Source organism: Nannospalax galili, unplaced genomic scaffold (genome assembly GCF_000622305.1).
Source record: "Nannospalax galili isolate Female #2095 unplaced genomic scaffold, S.galili_v1.0 scaffold212, whole genome shotgun sequence".
Classification (NCBI taxonomy): domain Eukaryota; kingdom Metazoa; phylum Chordata; class Mammalia; order Rodentia; family Spalacidae; genus Nannospalax; species Nannospalax galili.
Genome location: NW_008333884.1, coordinates 2,859,166 through 2,880,680, shown reverse-complemented (window position 1 = coordinate 2,880,680; position 21,515 = coordinate 2,859,166). Strand labels below are relative to the sequence as shown.

The 21,515-nt window shown below is 44.2% G+C and overlaps 1 protein-coding gene across 1 annotated transcript in view; it reads left to right on the top strand.

Annotated features, from left to right (window-relative positions):
- The first annotated feature begins 2,756 nt into the window (after positions 1–2,756).
- The window catches only part of Ywhae (tyrosine 3-monooxygenase/tryptophan 5-monooxygenase activation protein epsilon), a 40,955-nt gene continuing 22,196 nt past the window's right edge, over positions 2,757–21,515 (top strand). The window contains exon 1 of the mRNA XM_008828766.3: positions 2,757–2,940. Coding sequence (XP_008826988.1) covers positions 2,877–2,940 — 64 coding nt within the window. The 5' untranslated portion in view covers positions 2,757–2,876. The remainder of the gene's footprint in view (positions 2,941–21,515) is intronic.

Below are 21,515 nucleotides of genomic sequence, written 5' to 3'. Positions count from 1 at the left end.
AAAATCTCAGGTCCAAGGGACCCCCACCAACGCCACACAAAGAACACGGATGAAGAAAAAACGTAATTCATTAAGGCAAATTTTGCAGATTTTATTTTTGCAAAAGGATGTGTTGTGTGGTCAGTTAGGATTCCAAAGCTTGATAGTTTTTAAAATATATTTTATACTGGGTGTGGTGGCGCACGCCTTTAATCCCAGCACTCGGGAGGCAGAGGCAGGTGGATCTCTGTGAGTTCAAGGCCAGCCTGGTCTACATAGTGAGTTCCAGGAGAGCTGGGGAGACCCTGCCTCAAAAAGACCAAAAAAAATTTTTTTTTAATTTTTATGTGTATGAGTATGTTGCCTGCAAGTATCTACATGTACCCATGTTGCACAATGTCTATGTATGTCAGAAGAGGGCTTTGGATCCTCTGGAGCTGGAGTCAAGAACAGTTGTTAGCCACTACATGGGTGCTGGGGACTGAACCCAGGTCTTCTGAAAGAGCAGCTAGTGCTCTTAACTGCTGAGCCATCTCTCCAGCTCCGCTTGATAGGTTTATCCCTAATACAAGAATACTATGTCTTTTCCTTTTTGGCTGGGGTCTGACCGCACAGTCTTCCCTGTTGGCTAGTTTAACATACTTGGCAAAAAGAAAAGAGCTCTACTGCCCCAGGCCTTGGGGTTAGGGAATGCAATGCGGTCTTCACATAAAAGTTTTACAGGGTATGATGGAATTAAAAGATTAGGATTTCTTTAAAAAAAGATTAGAATTTCTTGTCATAATCCAAGTTTTACAGGGTTTGAAAGACTGGTATTTAATGTCTCTTACATTGGGGACTTCAGAACCACCATATGCCAAATAGAATTCATGTCTTCACATTCCACCAGAAACTCTTCCTGGATTCCTATTTGTTTGTTTAGATATGGTCTTACTTTCTAGCCCAGGCTGGCTTCAAGCTCATGGCAATCCTCCTGCCTCAGTCTCTCAGGTGCTGGGACTATAGGTGGGTCACCACATTCAGGTCTGTATTCCTACATTTTGCTTAATGGTACTGCTACTCATTCCTGAGATTAAGGGTTGGAAGATGAGAAGTCAAATTATTATTCTTTTTTTTTGAGACAGGCTCTCACTATGTAGCCCTGGCTATCCAGGAACTTGCTATGTAGACCAGGCTGGCTTCAAACTCAAGAGATCCACTTGCCTCTGCCTTCTAGGTGTTGGGACTAAAAGCGTGCTCCACTACATCCAGCTGTCAATTACTGTTTTATTTTCCACATCTGTTCAGCTACAAAGTCCTGTGGCTTTTCTCTGTAATGCTGTTCCTATCTGTCCTTTCCTTTCTATTTATACTGCTATCATCTGTTGCCTCTTGCTTAGATTACTGTAATATGATAATTTACCTTCCTCCTTAATCACCATGCAATCAGTCTCTTCTCTCTCTTTCTCCCTGTGTTTTGAGACAAGGTCTTATTTTGTAGTCCAGGCTGGCTTTGAACTTGTGGCAATCAATCCTCCTGCCTCTGCTTCCATTCTGCTGGAATTACAGGTGTTGAATTGACACCTCTCAAATATGCAATACTTTAGAAAAGCATAACTATGATAATGTCATCTTCCATGTAGTCATCCAAAAATAGCTCACCTGGCTGGGGCTATAACTCATGGCAGAGCACATGCTGGAGGCTTGGGTTCAGTCCCCATCACTTGAACAAAACAAAACAATTCCCCTCTGGTCATACTCTAAGATGCTAACCTCTTAGCCTGTCACCCAAGGCCTTTCATAATTTGATTCCGACCTCCTTACGCCACACTTAGACCCCTATCCTGTCCAGCCATAGCAGCAGTTATTGAGCACAAGATGCTGTGAATTCAGGCAGAAGCAAAACAGGCAAGGTCATAGCAGGTGAATTCCCACTGAGCATTATTTCTGTCACCTCAATGTCAACTTGCTCTTACTCCACTCTGGCGCACCTTGAAAGACTAGGCCCCCACCTCCCCACCCCCGCCCCTTACCTGAGATAGGGATTTGTTATGTGGCCTAGCCTAGACTCAAGTTCCTGATCCTCCATCTTCTTGCCACTGCAGTGCTGGGAAGGAAGACAGGTGTGTGTGTGTTACTACACATGCCAAGGCAAACCTGGGACTTAATTTTCGATTTTTTTTTTTTTTTTTGAGATAGTGTCAAGTAGCTCTGGTGTGGAACTTGCTATGTAGACCAGGCTGGCCTCACGAGATCCTCCTGCCTCTGCCTCTGGAGTGCTGAGATTAAAGACATGCGCACCATGCTGGCCAAACCAGTGATTAACCATTTTCCTATTCCTATCTATGGTAGGCCAAAGAGGAAAAATAGGGCCGAAGCAGAGCAGAAAAGGATTACAGTGTGTGTGCGGGAGGAGAAGATGCGTGACAACTGAGCCCTCCCTTCTTCACTTGCCAACTTTAATCAGGTACCCGTAAGGCCCATGTTGTATTTGGGTAAGAAAAAAACCGAGCAAGACTGGACAGAGCAAGCTCTTTTCTTGCTACTGCAAGGGACTCCTTCCGGTACTTCGCCCGTCTACTCGCGGGCAATGCCGGCCTCCGCCTCTCCGGCTCCCAGGCCGCTCTCCTTCGCAGTTCCCGCCGCAACACTCCGGCGCCCGCGGAGCCGACGGAGGAGGGGCGTCTGTTTCTCTAGTTCCAGCCTTTTCTGGCGCCGAACTCCTGGACCCGCCCCCCCGCGCCAGTTGCCAGGGAGCGGTTGCCATAGAGCTGAGCAGTTGTCCGCGTGCGCAGGCGGAAGTCCCGGATTGAGGCGCCGCCATTTTTGCTGCTCGGACGCGGAGCGAGAGGTTGAGAGAGTCGGAGACGCTATCCGCTTCCATCCGTCGCGCAGACCCTGCCGGAGCCGCTGCCGCTATGGATGATCGGGAGGATCTGGTGTACCAGGCGAAGCTGGCAGAGCAGGCTGAGCGATACGACGGTGAGTTGGAGGGATGCCGGGGGACTGGAAGCCTCGGACCCTCCGCCGCCGCCCACAGAGGCCGGGAACCGGAGACAAAATGGCGGCCTCGTCTCCGAGTCTGGCCGGGGGACGTGGGTTTTGAGGTGGGACGGGGCCTGAGGTCTCCCGGAGCGACGGCAGTCTCCGGGCCCGGAAATTTGACCCCTTGGGTGTCCTCAGCTGGCCGACACGCGCGAGCCGGCTGGCCGAGGTGGTAGGGTGGAGGAGTTGGTTGTAAAATGGCGGCTGGGGGGGAGGGCGAGTCCCGGGGCGGGTGAGGGGGAGGAGATGGCGGGTGCCGTCTCCCGGCGCGCTTTCCCCACAGGAGCTTGCGGGACGGTGGCGGGGTGTGGAGAACAATCCGGTGGGATGCTGGGAGCAGGAGCACCGGTCCCTCGGCGGAGGGAGGAACCCGGGATCTGTAGCGCGGGCGCCTTTCAGGGAAATATGGCGGGTGGGGGCGGTGGCTTTTTCCCGGAGGCCTGGCGTGGGGCGGCGGCTGTGGAGTCTCACAAAGGAGAAGCCTCTGGAGCAGAGGGGCTGCTTCGAGCCGGTGGTGGGGCGAGGGTGAAGAGTGTGGAATCACTGCAGCTCATCCTGGGGTGGACGCCGGCGGGGGCCGCGATTGGATCTTTCCCCATGGGCATGCACGCCCGGAGTGAGTGGTTGGGGGCTTTTTAGCCTCGCCTTCTTCCGGGGAGGTGCCGAAGAGGCTCGTTCACTCCTGCTTCGTTTCCTCCTTTCCAAGATATCCCAAAGTTCCTGCGATTTTTTTTTTTTTTTTTTTTAAATACCCCGCAGGCTTGACAAGCACTGGGGTCTGGTGGATAGAACATAGAATGCAGGAGGGCTTGCCTCTTTAGTACTGCCCTTTGCAGTGCCCGTGCCTCAGTCTACCCGTCAGTAAAAAGACTTTCTTATTTACACGCACCATTATGACCCATGGAAAGACCTGTTGAAAAAATAGTTACTTCAGATAATGTTTAGTAAGTATTTCGGCTGACAACCCAGGCTTGGAATCGTGGTCTTGCTTGGTTTGGGGACTCTTTCCCTATTCTAACCACTCAGCTGAGGCTTGGGGTTTTGGATTTCGAATGTAGGTGATCCATTTTATAACTTGATTTTTGCTCTGCTGGGGCTCGAACCCAGAGTTACACGCTTGCTAGGCACGCGCTCTAACATTTAGCTAACGCTCCAGCCCTCTTTTATCCATTTTAAGTAAGTGGTTTTTTATACAAATTTTAATAGTTACTCTTTGTTCATTTTAGCCCTCCCCCCCATGGAACCCAGAGCCTTGACCTAGTCCATGCTAGGCCAGCACCCCTGCCATTGAGCTACACAGCCTTGGCTCCTGGTTAGTTGAATGTTTAGTCCTTTCTGAGAACTTTTGAAATGTCAGTTATGTTTGTTTAGTCGGTCATCAGCAGTTTATATTTTTTAATGCCTTCTTCCCCCAATTTTGGACCTACTGCTTGAGTTACCCAATATCCATCAAAATAGTATTTAAAAAGTGAAGGATCAGAAGTGTGGTTCCTGTGGTTTTAATGCTTTTGTGGTGGAGGGAGAGATGAAAGACGTGGTTGGAAACAAGTGCTGTTGGTCCTCAGATTTTACCTAATTGCTTGAGGCCACTTGTTTTTCAAAAATGAGGTTGGACCCGACCCTTAAATCTCTTTTTTGGCCTGCGGGTAGTTTTTGGATTAGTCCTAGAGTCCCATCAGAAATTAGCATATAGGGGTTTGGAAAGAGCTTCAATAAAGACTCAAAACCTCAAATTGCCGAAAGATACTGAACTAAATACTGTCTTGTAGAATTTTTAAATTGCTGTTTGTATCGAACCAGGCTCCTGTTGGGAGAGGGAGGAGAATAGTAAGATGGGGGAAAGTACAAGTACATCTCAAGGTCAGCTTTGTCTTTATTTCAATACCTTTCAAAGCCAGTATTGCTAGTATTGGAGGTTACTGTCTCTATAACGTCCCCAAATAAGTTTCCCCCTTAATTTAGGGTCCTTGGGAGGAAAACTTGAAATTACATTTGAATGCTGTTTTGTGGGGATATAGGCTCAGTAAATTCAGTGTGATAACCAAAAAATTAAATAAAATTCAGGGGGAGCTTTTTTGTTTTTAAAATTCTTAAAAAAAAAAAAAGGATTTGGAAGCTTATGTGATTGTAGCTTCCAAATAAATGGCAGGTTAATTTTAAATCATATTTGAGATTTGACTGCTGATGATTTTTGACCAAAGCCCTTTTTGGTTATTCACAGGACTCTACCGCTTGGTGACCATTTATTATGTTCCCCCTTCAGGTCCTAAAAGGGAGAAGGATCTGGGTGAAGTACTCCTGTGACTTGGCATAAGAAAGGGATTCACTATAAAGGGAATGGAGGGAGGCAGTCACAGGAAATAGTTGTCCACTCCTTTATTGATTGCAGTAATGAAGTTTTGTTTGTATAACAAAAGTGGTCCTTTAGTAGTAGTTACTAAATAAAATTGCTCTCATGGTAAGTGAAAGGAGATGCATTGGAATGAATTGGTTTGGGGATACTTGGATAGAAATGTTGGCCTTTTAACTGGCCTTTTTGTTACTGCCCTAAAGGCTTGTCTGTGTTTTGCATGCTTGTGTGGAAACTAGTGCCTGAAATAGCTTTATTTAACTCTCCCCTGGGGTATTAAAATCAATTTATATAGATTATTTAATGGTCTTGGAAAAACGGCTGAGAAGCTATGTTCAGACCAGGACTTTTTTGGGTTGCATATAGGAAGCCTGGGGCTAAGACTGTTTACCTTAGGTTTAGTAATCTCTTTAACAAGTTAGTAGTCTAAGAAATAGCTTCTGTGTATTTGTAGGCATATTAATCAAGTTACCATTTTTTTTATATTCAATCCAGCCTTAACTTTTCCATATATTTAAACTTAACACAGTGGTATAGGAAAGCATGGGGGAGCATTGGGGATGAAACTCAGGGCTTCATGTGTGCTAGGCAAGCAATCTACCATGGAGCTCTATCCCCAGCTCTCTATTTTGAGACAGGATCCACAAAGTTGTCCAGATAGGCCTTGAATTTCCTGTCCTCCTCCTGCCTTAGCCTCCCAAGGAGCTGGTAGGCCTGTCCAAAAAGGAATATTTTTCCTATTTTGGGGGTTGAGGGGTCAGAGTGGTCAGCATATGTTTCATTTGGGCTTGAGTGGTAGTTTCTGATTTTGTTCTTAATACTCTTCATCCTGTCAGGAGTGGCTCTATGGGATGTGGTGGGTAAGTTTTTTTTTTTCATGGTCGCTTGGGTTGCTTTGAATACTGCAACATCAGAAATGCATCTGTTCTCAGTCATTGACTTCAGAGCCGTTTCTTTTTTAAACACCAAGGCCTCTTCTCTATAAGAACATATTCTGGGGGTTGGAGAGATGGCTCAGCGGTTAAGAACACCAGTGATTCTTGCAGAAGACCTGAGTTTGAATCTCAGCACCCACATGACAGTTAGCTGTTAACTCCAGTTACAGGGGATCCGATGGCCTCTTGTCCTCCATGACACGGGTGCACTTACCTACCTGCAGGCAATACACTCATACACATAAAAAAAAAAAACCAAAAAACAAAAAAAACATTCTGCTAGTTAGTAAAGGATGGGGGGAGCATGTCTTTAAAAAATATTACTGTATTATTTTATGTGTATGAGCATATTGCCTGTATGTAAGTGCACCCATGTGGTGCAGTACCTGTGGAGGTCAGAAGAGGGCATTGGCTTCCCCTGGACTTGGAGTGGGTGCTGGGAATCAACCCAGGTCCTCTGCAAGAGCAGCCAGTGCTCCTTTTTCCTGGGAGCCATCTTTCCAGTCCTGGTAGCATGTTTTTTGTTTGTTTTGAGATAGGGTCTCCCTGTAGCCCCAGCTAACCTGGCACTTGCTATGTAGACCAGGCTAGCTTTGAGATCTCCCTGCCCCTTGAGTGCTGGGATTAAAGGCATGTGCCACCATGCAGGGCAGATTGTACCTGCTGAGCTACCTCTTTTCAGCTTTTCACCTGGCCCTCTTTTCATCTTTTATAAAAAAAAATCACTGTGGCTGCACATTGGTGCTCATGACTGTAATCCCAGCAGGAGTGAGGCTGAGGCTGGAGGATTTCAAGTTAGAGAGCCCTGCCTTGGCAATTAAGCTAGACCTTGTCTCAAAGCAAAGTAAAAAAGGTCTTGAGGATGTTAAGTGCTTGCTGAACATGTTGCAAGGTCCTGGGTTCAATCCTGAGTGCTGAGATGATGGGGAAGGTAGGAAAAAGCAAAAGAAAAAGTTTACAGAAGAAGTCTTTCATAATTGTTTGGCTAACTTGGTCAAAAGAATAGGTTATGTATTTTCCCCTGGTCCTAGGGCCCCAAGAGCTGTGTGCTAGGCAAGTGCTCTCTACCTCTGAGCTACAACCACAGCATTAGGAAGTATTTAAGTATTTCTTGACTTTAATCTGATATGCTAAGTGAAATTTTTATCCCAGTGAAATAATGCATTTAATTTTCCAAGTTTTAAAGTAGTCTGATGTGATCTGAAGCTTTTTTTTTTTTTTTTGGTCTTTTTGAGGCAGGTCTCCCTGTAGCCCCTGCTGTCCTGGAACTCACCATATAGACCAGGCTGGCCTTGAACTCTCAGAGATCCACCTGCCTCTGCCTCCCGAGTGCTGGGATTAAAGGTGTGCGCCACCATGCCCGGCTTGATCCGAAGTATTTAAAAAAAAAAATTTATTATTATTTTTTTATGTGTATGAGTGTATTGCCTGCATGTATGTGAGTGCACTGGTGTCATGCAGTGCCTCGGAAGTCAGAAGAGGGCGTCGGATTCCCCTGGAACTGGAGCTAAGGATGGTTCATAGCTGCCATGTGGGTGCTGGGAATCAAACCTGCGTCCTCTGCAAGAGCAGTCAGCGCTCTTAACTGCTGAACCATCTCTCCAGCCCCTGAAGCATTTTCTTGATATTTGAGGATGTGTTTCCCTGAACTTCAAGAAAACTGTACTTCTTTATATGCAAACTAATGACACGCTGGGTAAATGCTAAATTCCTGAACTTTATATGGTATACATATTTATTCATTTATTTTATTTTTGGTCTTTTTGTGACAGGGTCTCTTTGTAGCTCCAGCTGGCCTCGAACTCATTATGTAGACCAGGCTGACCTTGAACTCACAGAGATCCACCTGCCTCTACCTCCTGAGTGCTGGGATTAAAGGCGTGTGCCACCATGCCCAGCTTATTATTTTTATGTGTATGAGTGTATTGCTTCAATGTATGGTAGTACACCTGTGTTGTGCAATGCTCATACATAGAGGTCAGAAGAGAGTCGGATCTCTGAAACTGGAGTTATGGACGATTGTTAGTCATCTGGGTGTTGGGAATTGAACCCAGGTCCTCTGCAAGAGCAGCCAGTGTTCTTTAACTGCTTAGCCATTTCTCTAGCCCCTTTTGTTTTTCAGACAGGGTCTCCCTATAACCCAGCAGGCCTGGAACTCACCATGTAGACCAGGCTGGCCTTAATCTCACAGATCCACCCACTTCTGCCTCCCAAGTGCTGAAATTAAAGATGTGTGCCATCATGTCTGACTAGTTTCTGGGTGGGGGTTATGGTTTTTTTTTTTTTTTTTTGGTCTTTTTGAGACAGGGTCGCTATGTAGACCAGGCTGGCCTCGAATTCAGAGATCCTCCTGCCTCTGCCTCCTGAGTGCTGGGATTAAAGGTGTGCGCCACTACATTCTGTTTTTTTTTTTTTTAGCATAGGCTCTTGCTGTGTAACTGGCCAGTCTTTGAATTGGTGACCCTCGACCTGAAAGCAGGCAGCACTACACCTGACCAGATAGTAATATCGTGATGCCTATGACTTGTCTAGAGGTCATTATTGATGTTTATGATTTATCTAGGGATAAAATACCTTAGCACTTTCCTTAAGAAACAGTGCTTTTTTTCAGTACAAACTATACAAAATTGCATTTCAAGGCTTCATGAGTGAGGGATTTTATGTGATTTGAGAACGTGTGCTCACATACACGGTCCAGGTTTGGTGACCTCTCTTCCTCTTCCCACTCCTGAGACTGAGGAGAGGCTCTATTGTTTTTTTTTTTGGGACGGGTCTTTTTTTGACAGGGTCTCCCTGTAGCCCCAGTCGTCCTGGGACTCACTATGTAGACCAGGCTGGCCTTGACCTCACAGAGATCTGCCTGCCTCTGCCTCCCGGGTGCTGGGATTAAAGGTGTGTGCCACCACGCCTGGCTGAGAGGCTCTATCTAAAAAAAGTTTGTTTTTTTTTTTAAAGTTTTTAAGAGTGGAGACTCACTGTCTTGTCCAGGCTGGACTCAGACTTCCTTTTCCTGTCATCTCAGCCTCCTGAGCAACGAGGTTAGCAAGCCTAGTAGGAACTTTCTTAAAAACCCTGGTTTGGAGCCTGCAGTGGAGGCTCAGGGATTGAGTGGATACTGCTCTTGGAGAGGACATGAGTTTGGTTCCTAGTGCCCACATTTGGCTGCTCAAAACTGCCTATAACTCCAGTTCCAGGGCATTCAACCCCTCTAGCCTCTGCAGTCACTTGCGCTGTGTAGAACAAAACTATAATGATATGACTCTAAGGCTCTAAGGCTATCTAAAACATTTTTTTTTCTTTCTTTTCTTTTTTTGGTCTTTTTGAGAGAGGGTCTCTCTGTAGCCCCAGCTGGCCTGGAACTCACTATGTAGACCAGGCTGGCCTTGGACGCACAAAGATCCGCCTGCCTCTGCCTCCCAAGTGCTGGGATTAAAGGTGTGCACCACCATGCCTGGCTTGTAGAATTTTTTTTCTCCATTTTTGTCTAAATGAATATCTTTAAAGGTACCAAATTTTTAGGACAGACACTGGTTGGCATATGATTTATAAATATTCCAAATAACCAAGATAGCTGTAAAATAGAATCCGCTAATGGGTAGTGAAGAACACCACCAAAAGGTAGTTAGTCTTTCTGTAACTAGCTTGGTACAGTTAAGTACTTATATATCCAAATCGACACTGGTGTTGCCAACATAACTGTATATTTGAGCTGCTTTAATTAAACGTTTATGCTTAACCAGGCCTGAAAAGTTTCAGAAGCTCATGAAACTTACTAAATAGTTGTCAGTCATAACAAAAAGGTTATCATTCAAGTGAGGACATCCTAGAAAAAATAAAAGGAATGCTAATTATTGATTGTACTGTAACAGCTGGCATAAAAACTAGGATTTTCCTGGACTAAAAATTGTCCTTAAAGCCACCCTACTTAAGGCCATTCATTATAATTTTCTTTTTTGTTGGTGTACAGGTTTGTGTGTGGGTACATTCCTGTGTTTTCAGGTGCATGTGCATATGTAGAGGCCAGAGGTCAGCATTAGGTGTCCTTCAGGAGCTATTTACCTTGTTTTTGAGACAGTCTTATCACAGGCCTGGAGTTTACTAAGCCTGACTGGCTGGCCAATGGGATCCAGGGATCCACTTGTCTTCCCTTCTCCATGGGGCTGGGATTACAAGAGCCACTGTGTGTGTGTGTATGTGTGTGTGTGTGTGTCTGTCTGTCTGTCTGTCTGTCTGTTTGTCTCTCCTTTTTAAGACAGGGTCTCTCTGTAGCCCGAGCTGGTTTGGAACTCACTATGTAGACTAGGCTGGCCTGGAACTCAGAGATCTGCCTCCTGAGTACTGGGATTAAAGGCCTGTGCCACCACGTGCCTCTCTCTTTCATGTGAGTCTAGAGGGAGAACTCAGGTCCTCGTGCTTGTACAGTATAGATTGAGCTGTCTTCCCATCCATTCCCTGTTTATTTTCGTTTTGTTATTTTTGGTGACAGTGTCACCAAAATATACCCTGGCTGGCCTGGAAGTTGCTTTGCGGACAAGTCTGCTTCAAACTTGTGAGAGCCTTACTGCTACTACCTTTCAGTGGTGGGTTTCCAAGTATGGTGTACCACTATATCCAGCTACTTTAGAGAAGGCTGGCCTCCAGCTTCAGATCTTCCTGAGTACTCAGATTACAGGTATATGCCGTCAATGCCTAGCTCATTTATAATCGCAGGCAAATGTCCTAAGTTTTGTTTCTCTGCCATAGAGATACTGTAGATCTAAGTCCTGACAACTTTTGATGTTCTTCAAATAAATTTAGCTTTTGGCAAAACCTGAGTTAGATCAAAGGAAAATGGAAAAGATTTCATCCTAGTTGCTTTATGTTCCAAAGGAGGAATGGGAAAAGTCAAGGATACGGTAGTTGCTGAAAATAGAGCTAGTTGGCATACCAATTAGTCATTTGGACTGATAGTGTCAGAACCAGATAATGCTATTATTTTGTCTACCTTGAGCTAGCTCTGTGCTTTAAAACATAGAGTAGACTTACTGTTGGCAATAGTATCCTAAGTTCAGAACTTTCCCCTACATCATTGTAATCAGTTGGGTTCTTCATCTGTACGATGGAGATTGTCTGCTTAGTCTACTAATTTACAAGGCCATTAGAAAATTGTGCTTTCAGAATTACTCTTTTTATTTTGTTGTATTTTTTTGTGTTTTTGAGACAGGGTCTCCCTGTAGTCCCAGCTGGCTTGGAACTCACTTTGTAGACCAGGATGGACTTTGTAGACCAGGATGGCCTTGAACTCACAGAGATCCACCTGTCTCTGCTGGGATTATAGGCCTGTGCCACTACACTTGGCTCCAGAATTACTCTGTTGTGAAATGTAATACTTGTCTGGTAGTATTGTGAAACATTCTTGTGAAAAGTTAAATAATTGTTTTTGCTACTGATCTGTTAGGAGCATATTAGAGGATAAGCCACCTTTTTTGTATTATTTTTAGCAAGAGTGGTTTTTTTTTTTGTTTTATTTTTATTTTTTTAATCTTTTTGAGACAGGGTCTCCCTGTAGCCCCAGCTGTCCTGGAACTCACTATGTAGACCAGGCTGGCCTTGAACTCAGAGAGATCCACCTGCCTCTGCTTCCCAAGTGCTGAGACTACAGGCCTGGGCTACCACGCCCGGTATGTGTGATTTTTTTTTTTTTTTTAATGTGTATGCGTGTATTGCCTGCATGTAGGTAAGTAGGTAAGTGCACCCATGTTCTGTATTGCCGGTGGAGGACAGAAGAAATAGTCGGATCCCCTGGAACTGGAGTGCCGTGTGGGTGCTGGCCTCAACTCACACAGATCCGCCTGCCTCTGCCCCTGCCTCCTGACCTCTCCTGGGATTAAAGGCATGTGCCACCACACCCAGCTAATTTTATTTTATATTTTAAAGACAGGGTCGTACTATGTAGTCTTGGTTGGCCTGCATCTCCCTATGTAGACAAGACTGACTTTGTCTGTGCCTCTTGAGTGCCACCATGCCTGCTGGAAATAATTTTTTTCCAGTGCTGGAGGTTCAGTCCAAGTCCTCACATTTGTTAGGCCAGTGATATACCAAACTACATCTCCTGCCTGTTGGAAATATTTTTTTTCTTTGAAGACAGGGTTTTTCTACAGAGCCCAAGCTGGCCTCCAACTTTGCTGTAGACACCATACTAACTTCGGATTTATCAGCTTCCTACCCAAGCTTATAGGTGAACCCTATCATGCCCACCAGAAGGTTCTTAATCTTGAAACTAAGAAAATTTGCATAGCTAGAAAGCGAAGGTTGGTATCCTCCCCTTTTTTTGCTCTTGTTTTTATGATGGCCCTATAGGTTAAGCTTAGAGCCTCATGCATGCTAGATAAGCATTCTACCACTGAGCTGTATCTAGCCTTATATTGTTTATATCCAGGCAACCTTTAAAAATTTTTTTGATTAATTTTTATTTTGTGTATAACTTGTGTCTGCATGTATGTAAGTGCACCTGTGTCATGTAGTGCCTGAGGAGGCCAGAAGAAGGTGTCAGATCCCCTGGAACTGGAGTTACAGACAGCTGTTAGTCATCATATAGGTACTGGGAATCAAACCCATGTCCTTTGGAAGAACAGCCAGTGCTCTTAACTGCTGAGCCATCTCTCTAGCCACTTCTCCCTTAAAGATTATTTTGTGTGTATGTGTGAGTGCCTGCATGTATGTATGTATGGGTACCATGTCAGTGCCTGGTGCCTGTGGAGGTCAGAAGAGGGTGTCAGATCCCCTGAAACTTGAGTTAAAATTGTGAGCCTCCATGTCCTTTGTAAGAGTAGTACACTGAGCTGGTACACTGTTCTTCTTGAGGTGGGTATTACTATGTAGTCCATCTTGGGTTCACAATAATCCTCCTGTTTTGGCTTCTTGAGTGCTAGGATTGATCACCAAGCCTAGCATGGTATGCAGTTTTGTTTTTTTTAAATACTTACATTTTTATTTTATGTGTATGAGTGCATTGCCTGCATTGGTGCACTCATGTCATGCAATACCTGAGGTAACTCATATCATGCAGTGCCTGAGGCGGTCCGAAGAGGGCGTCCCATCCCTGGGAGCTGGAGTTACAGGTGGTAACTGCTGCTATGTGGGTGCTGGGAATTGAACCCAGGTCCTCTGTAAGAGCAGTCAGTGCTCTTAACTGCTGAGCCATTTCTCCAGCCATTTTAGGGGAGCACTGGTTGCTCTTGCAGAGGACTGGTGTTCGATTCCCAGTACCCACATGACGGCTCCAAACAGTCCTTAACACCGGTTCCAGGGGAATCTGACACCCTCTTTTGACCTCTAAGGCATTGCACGACACAGGTGTACTCACATACATGCAGGCAGTATACTCATGTACATAAAATAAAAATAAAAAATATTTTAAAAAGTAAAATTTAATGCAGATTTTAAGCACAGTAGTGTGTGGGTTAAAAAGACCCGAGAGCAGAGGTGTGGACTTCTCAAAGGCAGTTGTCATTTCTTTTGAGATTAATTTTCATGAGACCATATCTCCCTAGCAAAACTGTTAGGGATTTGGCATGAAATTTCCATATTAAGTAAAATGTCAATCAGTGTTGAAAGTATTTGTGTTTGCAGCCTCAGAATACTGACTAGAAAAATAATGGGGTTACGTATGACCAATTTTGTGAAATGTGATTCTAAAGAGTGTAAACCTTGAGTAATGAATGAGTTCTGATTAGCAAAATCGTCAGTTAAAAACTTAATCAGCTGGGCGTGCGGCCCACCCCTTTAATCCCTGAAGAGACAGGCTCATCTCTGAGAGTTCAAGGCCAGCCTGGTTTACCTACTTAATCTGTTTTTTTTTGGTCTTTTTGAGACTGGGTCTCCCTGTAGCCCTAGCTGACCTTGAACTCACAGCCATCCTCCTGAGTACTGGGATTAAAGGTGTGGACCACTGTGGATAGTTATTTGAGGTTGGTAGGTACTTCAGGATGAACACTTTTGCTTTGAAATGTTCAGAGTCCTACTTGAATTTGTGGGCTAGGTATGGGGCCCTCATCTGTCCTGCTAGACTAGTGAGCCCGAATCAGGAGGATTGAAAGTTCCAGTCTTGCTTGGGTTGAGGAGATGGATGCTGTCTTAAACCAACCAACCAACCAACCAACCAACCAACCAACCAACCATTGTTTTGAGAAGCTGCAGTATTCAAATTGTTCTAAAAGCAATTTCCATATTCATTTGATAAATAATACATACTGAGTTCTAACTGTATATTACCAGTCACTATTATAGACACTTGGGATTCATTAGTGAACAAAATAGACAAAAGGTTTAATGTATAAGTGCATTCAGAATTACTCCTTTAAATTTTTTTTTTCTCTGAGACAGATTCTTACCATGCAGCTCAGGTTGGCTTCAAACTTGAGATCCTCCTGAGTACTGGAGTTATAGATGTGTACCACCATGCCTGAACAAAATTACTAATTTTAGTATGTGCAGAGTTAATGTGAGTCACAAAACTGGTCTCTGCTTTATGCAGAGTAATATACCTGGTACTGATTTTAGTCCCATATTAAAGACTGAAGAGAACTAAACCCATCCTTATTGAGTACTGTTGTAAATTGCTGCTGTACAAAGGCTGTTTGCAGGGCTTGGGGTATAGCATGCTTGCCTAATTGATTCCCAGCACCACATAAAGCGGGCATGGGGCATACACCTGTAACCTCAGCCCTCTGAAGGTGGAAACAAGAGGATCAGAAGTTAAGCATAGACGAGGCTTCTACTACCTAGTGAATTATAGACCACCTTGGACTGTATGAGACCCTGACCCCCAAAACAAAAATCCGACAAAACTATTTTCAACCAGGCGTGGTGGTACATATTTGTAATTCCAGCACTTGATGCTTAGGCTGGAGGTTCCTAAACTGGAGACCGGTTTGGGCTACATAGCCAGTCAAATAAAATTGTTACTACAGTAATAAAACTAAAGGTAATTCCATCCATTATTTATTAGCTACCATTCTTAAGTGCTTATTCTCTAAGTGCTCAAAACAGCCCTGCAAAGTCAACCATTTTAGTAGATAAAATAACAAACTGGTAACATGATTGGTATTTAGTCAGGTATGTTTTACTACAGAGATGTAATCCTTTCACTTTATATTTGATGCTTATGTAGCATTGTAAACTCGTCAAAACCCTAGGCCCTACTCTCCCCTACACCCCCACTTTTTTTTGGTCTTCTTTGAGATAGGGTTCCCCTGTAGCCCCAGCTGGCCTGGAACTCTATAGACCAGGCTGACCTTGAATTCACAAAGATCTGCTTGCCTCTGCCTCATGTGTGCCAGGATTAAAGGCCTGTGTCACCACGCCCTGCCCTGTTTCTCCCCTTTTCTTTCCTCTTTCCCCTTCCCAAGTTTCCTCCTTCCCTTTTTTTAAAGACAGGGTATTATGTAGTTCAAGCTAGTCTTGGTGGACTTGAGCTGATCTCTCACTGAGGCTTTATTATGTTTTAATTTTATACTTTGGAAAGTTGCTTTAGGGGGCTGGGGAGATAGCTTAACTCATTGTCATTCATGTAACACAAAGACCTGAATTTAATCACCAGCATCCAGGTTTAAAAAAAAAATCTGTTGCTTACCTGTAATGCCAGTGTGCTTATAATCTCATCCCTGGGGAGGTGGAGACAGGAGGATCCCTGAGGTTCCCTGACCAGTCAGCGTAGCCTAATTGTTGAGCCCCAGAATCCTGTGAGAGAGAGGCCTCTTTCTCAGTAAAGCAAAGTGAGTGGCTCTTGAGCATGTGAATATACACACACACAGTAAATACATAAAAAAGTTGCTTTGAACAATCTTTTAGCTTGATTTCAGTGAGTAGTAGTGCTTTTTTATATGAGAGTGGATGTGTATTTATATTTTCCAGTGATGAGGCAACAAGAAATAGTGGAATTAGGGACTGGAGAGATGGCTTCAGTGGTTAAGAGCACTGGCTGCTCTTGGAGAGGACCTGGGTTGGAGTCCCAGTACCCAAAAGGTGGCTAACAACTGTCTGTAACTCCAGTTCCAGGGAATCCAATGCCTTCTTTGGTCTCCACAGGCACTGCATAATGCGGGTGCACTTACATACATGTAGACATAACACTCATAAAAATAAATCAAAAAGAAAATAAATAGTGGGATTAGCGCTAAACTCCAGTGGTCATTAACTGGGAGTGGAGGTAGTTTTCTCTGTTGCAGTTCCTTTGAGATGTCACTCGGCTTGAAGTCCTGCTTTTCTTCACCTATATACTGAGAAATTTGTGTCCCTGCCTGCTTTTCTTTCCTCTCTACTCACTTCCTTCTCTGTCTCCTCTTCTTCCTCTTTCTCTGTCTTCTGTCCTTCCTGTCTCTTTCTTTGTCTCCTCTCCTTTCCTTTTTTCTGTGTCCTTCAGTCTGGCCAGGGAACCTCAGGGAATTGGAGATCTCTTGTCTTTGCCTCACATTTCTTGAGTGCTGGGATTATACAGGCATTATAGGCACGTATCCCTATACATTAAAGAATTGTCTGCTCTTCTTTTCTCCTCCCTCCCCTCCTCTCCTCTCTTTTCTTGAGACAGGGTTTTACTGTGTAGCCCTGACTGGCTTGGGACTTGCTATGTAGACCAGGCTGGCCTTGAACTCAGAGAGATGGGTTCTACTTCTGCCTCCCTAGTGCTGGAACTAAAGATGGCATTACCATGCTCAGCCAGGAATTGTGCTCTTGAAGACAATTTCATCTTATGAATTTATAGGCTGAAACACGTTATTTTTGGTGTATATACCAGAGGACCACTTCAGGTGTCATACTGTAGGTGCCCTCCAACTTTGTTTGAGAACAGGGTCTTACTGGCTTGGAACTTTGTAAAGTAGGCCAGATGGCCAACAAGCTCTAGATATCTACCTGTCTCCCTCCCATCTGTCCATTGCTGGGATTGCACTTTATTTATTTAGCTTGGAGTTGAACATAGGGCCTCAAACACAGTAGTTAATGCAAGTGCTCTGTCACTGTATATCCCCAGTACTCTTCTTTTTTCTCAGAGCTGAGTTCTGAACCCAGGGCCTACCATTGAGCTAAATTCCCAAACAACTGTAACCCTTTGTTCTTTTTAAATATTTTTTATTTTATTATTTTTTTATATTATTATTATTTTATGTGTATGAGTGTTATGCCTGCATGTGAGTAAGTGCACTCATGTCGTGCAATACTCGTGGAGGACAGAAGAGGTTGTCAAATCCGCTGAAACTGGAGTTATGGACAGTTGTTAGCTGCCATGTGGGTGCTGGGATTCGAACCTGGGTCTTCTGCAAGAACAGTCAGTGTTCTTAACCGCTGAGCCATCTATCCAGCCCTGTATTTATTATTTTTGTTGTATATGAGTGTATTGACTGCAGTGTATATAAGTGTACCCATGCTGCATAGTGCCTTCAGAGATCAGAAGAGGGAGTCAAATCACGGAGTTATGGACCGTTGTTAGCCACTATATTGTTGCTGGGAACTAAATCCAGGTCTTCTGCACGAGCAGCCAGTGTTCTTAACCACAGAGCCATCTCACTAACCTCTTTTTTTCTTTTTTTCCTTTTTTTTTTGAGAGAGTTTGGCTGGGAGCTCACTCTATAGACCAAGCTGGCCTTAAATTTGGAGATCTCTTTGCCTCTGCCTCCAACTGCTGGGATTAAAGGCATGTACCATGGTGGCCAGCCTCTTATTTTTGTGTGACTTTGAATATAGATAAAGATGTTTGGCTACTATTTGAGAGTTTGTCTTTTTGAGACAGGGTCTCCCTGTAGCCCCAGCTGTCCTGGAACTCACTGTGTAGACCACACTGGCCTTGAACTCACAGAGATCACCTGCCTCTGCCTCCCCAGTGCTGGGATTAAAGGCATGTGCCACCACACCCGGCTCTCAGCAACTTTTTGTTCACGTAATATGAACGCTTTTTAAAAAAGTCTTCAAGCTTTCAAGCTGGCCGTAGTGGCACATGCCTGTAGTCCCCAGCACTTGGGAGGCAGAGGCAGGCGGATCTCTGTGAGTCCAAGGCCAGCCTGGTCTACAAAGTTCCAGGACAGCTGGGGCTATGGGGAGACCCTGTCTCAAAAAAAATCTTCAAAAATTCTTCCATTTTTAACTAGATTACCAAGAAAAGTTTCAAAGATGATTTATTTGTGTTTGTGTATATGTATGTGAATGTGGGTGCTCCCAGAAGCCAGAAAAGGGCATGGAATCCCCTGGAGCTTGAGTTACAAGTGGTTGAGAGCCACCTGAATTAACTGCTGAGCCATGCCCTCCAGCCCCACCAAAAGAATCTTAAGAATACCTTGTTAGGTAAAATATCTGAACACCAGTCAGGGCTTACATAGTATTACTCTGTCTAAAAAAAAAAAAAAAAAAAAAGAAAAGAAAAGAAAATACAGAATTTTTTAAGTTCTGCTGTTCAAATAAACCTTCCTGGGATTGAGAACCATTGTCATAGATAATTATTTCTCACATACTAGACTAGATTAGAATCATTGGGGGTGTTTATTAAAATCTTGGCTTTTGTGCCTTTTAATCCCAGCACTCAGGAGGCAAAGGCAGGCAGGCAGTGAGTTCGAGGCCAGCCTGATCTACATAGAGTACCAGGCTAGCTGGGGCTAGAGGGAGACCCTGTCTCAAAAAGACGCCCCCCCCCCCAAAAAAAAACCTTGGAAACTTTTACATTAATAAACTCACATACCCCCATCCTTCCATTCAGTTAACTTGGTTGTGTAACTGGAGTATTTTGGACTTTTATTTAGGGCAAGAGCTATTCATTTGTCAGCTGCTGCAGGCCTAAGCTTAGTGGTCTATCTTCAATATGCCAGTCAGAGAGGAGGTGTATTCAATGTGGTCATGTTGAGAAGAGGAATAAATAAAGAGGTCCAGTTGAGCCCCCCCCCCCAGTCCACCTTTAGGGTACTGGCATCTGTTTTATGTTGAAGAATTAGGGAAGAGGCAAGAGATAGGACTAATTAAGCACCTCTGGTTAGGGTGTGGTCCAGATGATCATTGTTTTTATACTGGTTTGCAAGTGGTATGGTGCAGTCTCTATCATCAGTTGAAGAGGGGGCAAGCTGTTTTCTACAAGATGATTGGTTCTGTCTCAGGATACTCTCTATGGGGAGGTAGTTTACTGAGGTTTTGTTCTCCCTGGAATCCAAGGTGACTATGGGTTCAGGACAGTGATTTTTCTCTGTACCTTCAGCCAAAGTAAAGGAGACAGACATAAAAATAAAGGCTTAGATGTCAGGCATTCATCTTGGTTTAAAATTTTGTGTGGGCATGATATTGGGGCTCTGGGGGTAGGGGGAGCATGTGTGGAGACATTAATTGATTGAGTTCTCTGGTCATCCTGAATTTTGTTTTTAGATTTTATTTTTATTTAATGTGTATCTGTGAATGTATGCCACCTGTGTGGGTACCCAGATCTCCATGGGTTGGATCCCCTTCTTCCAGCTAGTGGTTGTGAGCCACCTGATATGGGTGCTGGGATCCAAACTTGAGTCCTCAGGAAGGGTAGCAAGTGATCTTAACCACTGAGCCATCTCTCCATCTTTCTTTTTTTTCTTGTCTTTTTGAGACAGGGTTTCCTTGTAGCCCCAGCTGACTTGGAACTCACAGAGATCTGTCTGCCTCTGCGCTCTGCCCACTCCCCCCCATCAAAGGTAAACGCCACCATGCCTGGCTTTATCTTAAGTGTTTCAGTACTACCTTTGGTATAGTGAATGCCCTTGCTGGGCATGACAGCACAAACCTTTAATCCCAGCAGAGGCATGTGGCAGGCAGAGTTCAGGCCAGCTGGGGCTACAGGGAGACCTCGTCCCACAAAAAGAAAGAGTAATGAGTGCTTTCAACTGCTGAACCATCTTTCCAGTCCCGCTTACAGTTTTTAGCACTGGTCACATTTTCTTTCACTTTTCCCCAACCAAAAATTAAAAAGGTTTTATATCAGGCTTTCCTTAGCTGCAATGACCTTTTTCTTCCTTATATGCTAGAAACATTTTTCATACAAAGACCCATTCTTTCTCCTACAGTGATCTTCCTCCTCAGCTTTAAAAGGGTTTCTCTGATGATGATGGCAACATTACCAAAAGTTTAGATACCTTCCTCCCCACAGTTTGCCTTTAGCTTCCATTAAAGGATAAAGTTTTTTCCCCCTTTGAGACACAGTCTCACTGTCTAAACCAGGCTGACCTCAGATTCACTTGGATCCTCTTAGCTCACTCAGCCTCTCCAGTGTTAGGATTGTAGATGAGAGTCACCATACCTGGCTAAAACTCTTCCAATTATGCAGTGCTGGGAAAAAAAGCTTCAATGTATCTTCTTGCTGTTTTGGTGAGGAAGACTTTCTGTGATGCTGATTTTTGATTTGTTTTATTTTATATGCATGAGTGTACCATGCAGTATAAGTGTAAGTATACACATGTCATACAGTGCCCTCGGAGGACAGACAAGGATGTCAGGTCCCTTGGAACTGGAGTTATGTATGGAAGGTTGTTTGCCACCATGTGAGGCTGGGATTTGAACCTGTGTTTTCTGCAAGAACAGCCAGTGCTCTTAACCACTGAGCCATCTCTCCAGCAATGCTGATTTTCTTTCTCTTCCCCTGCCTCTGCATCAGTCTTAAATTTTTAAATTTATATTATTTATGTGTGTGTATGATGTGTACAACACAGGTGTGGAAGATAGAAGACCACTTTGGAGTTGATTCTCCTTTGAACCCGTTATGTGGGTTCCATGGATCAAACTTGTGTTGCCAGGCAAGTGCCTTTATCCACTGAGTCATTTTGCTGGCTCCTTTTTGAAAGTTTTTAAACTACGTAAAAAAAAAAAATTAATTTTATGTGTATGAGTATTATTGCTTGCTTGTATGTAAGGCCATACATATTGTGCAGTGCTGGGGGAGATCAGAAGGTGTCATCAGATCCCTTGGAACTGGAGTTACTGCCAGTTGTTAGCTGCCATGTGCAGCTGGAATCAAACTCTGGTCCTCTGTAGGAGCAGCCAGTGTTCTTAACTGCTGCGCCATCTCTTCAACCCCAACTTAATTCTTTTTTTAAAAACTACATTTTAAAAAATACATGGTAGCTACGAACCGTCCTTAACTCCAGTTCCGGGAGAATCCGAAGCCCACTTCTGACCTCTCTGGCATTGCACGACACGAGTGCACTCAACATGCAGGCAATACACTCATACACATAAAATAAAAATAATAAATAAAA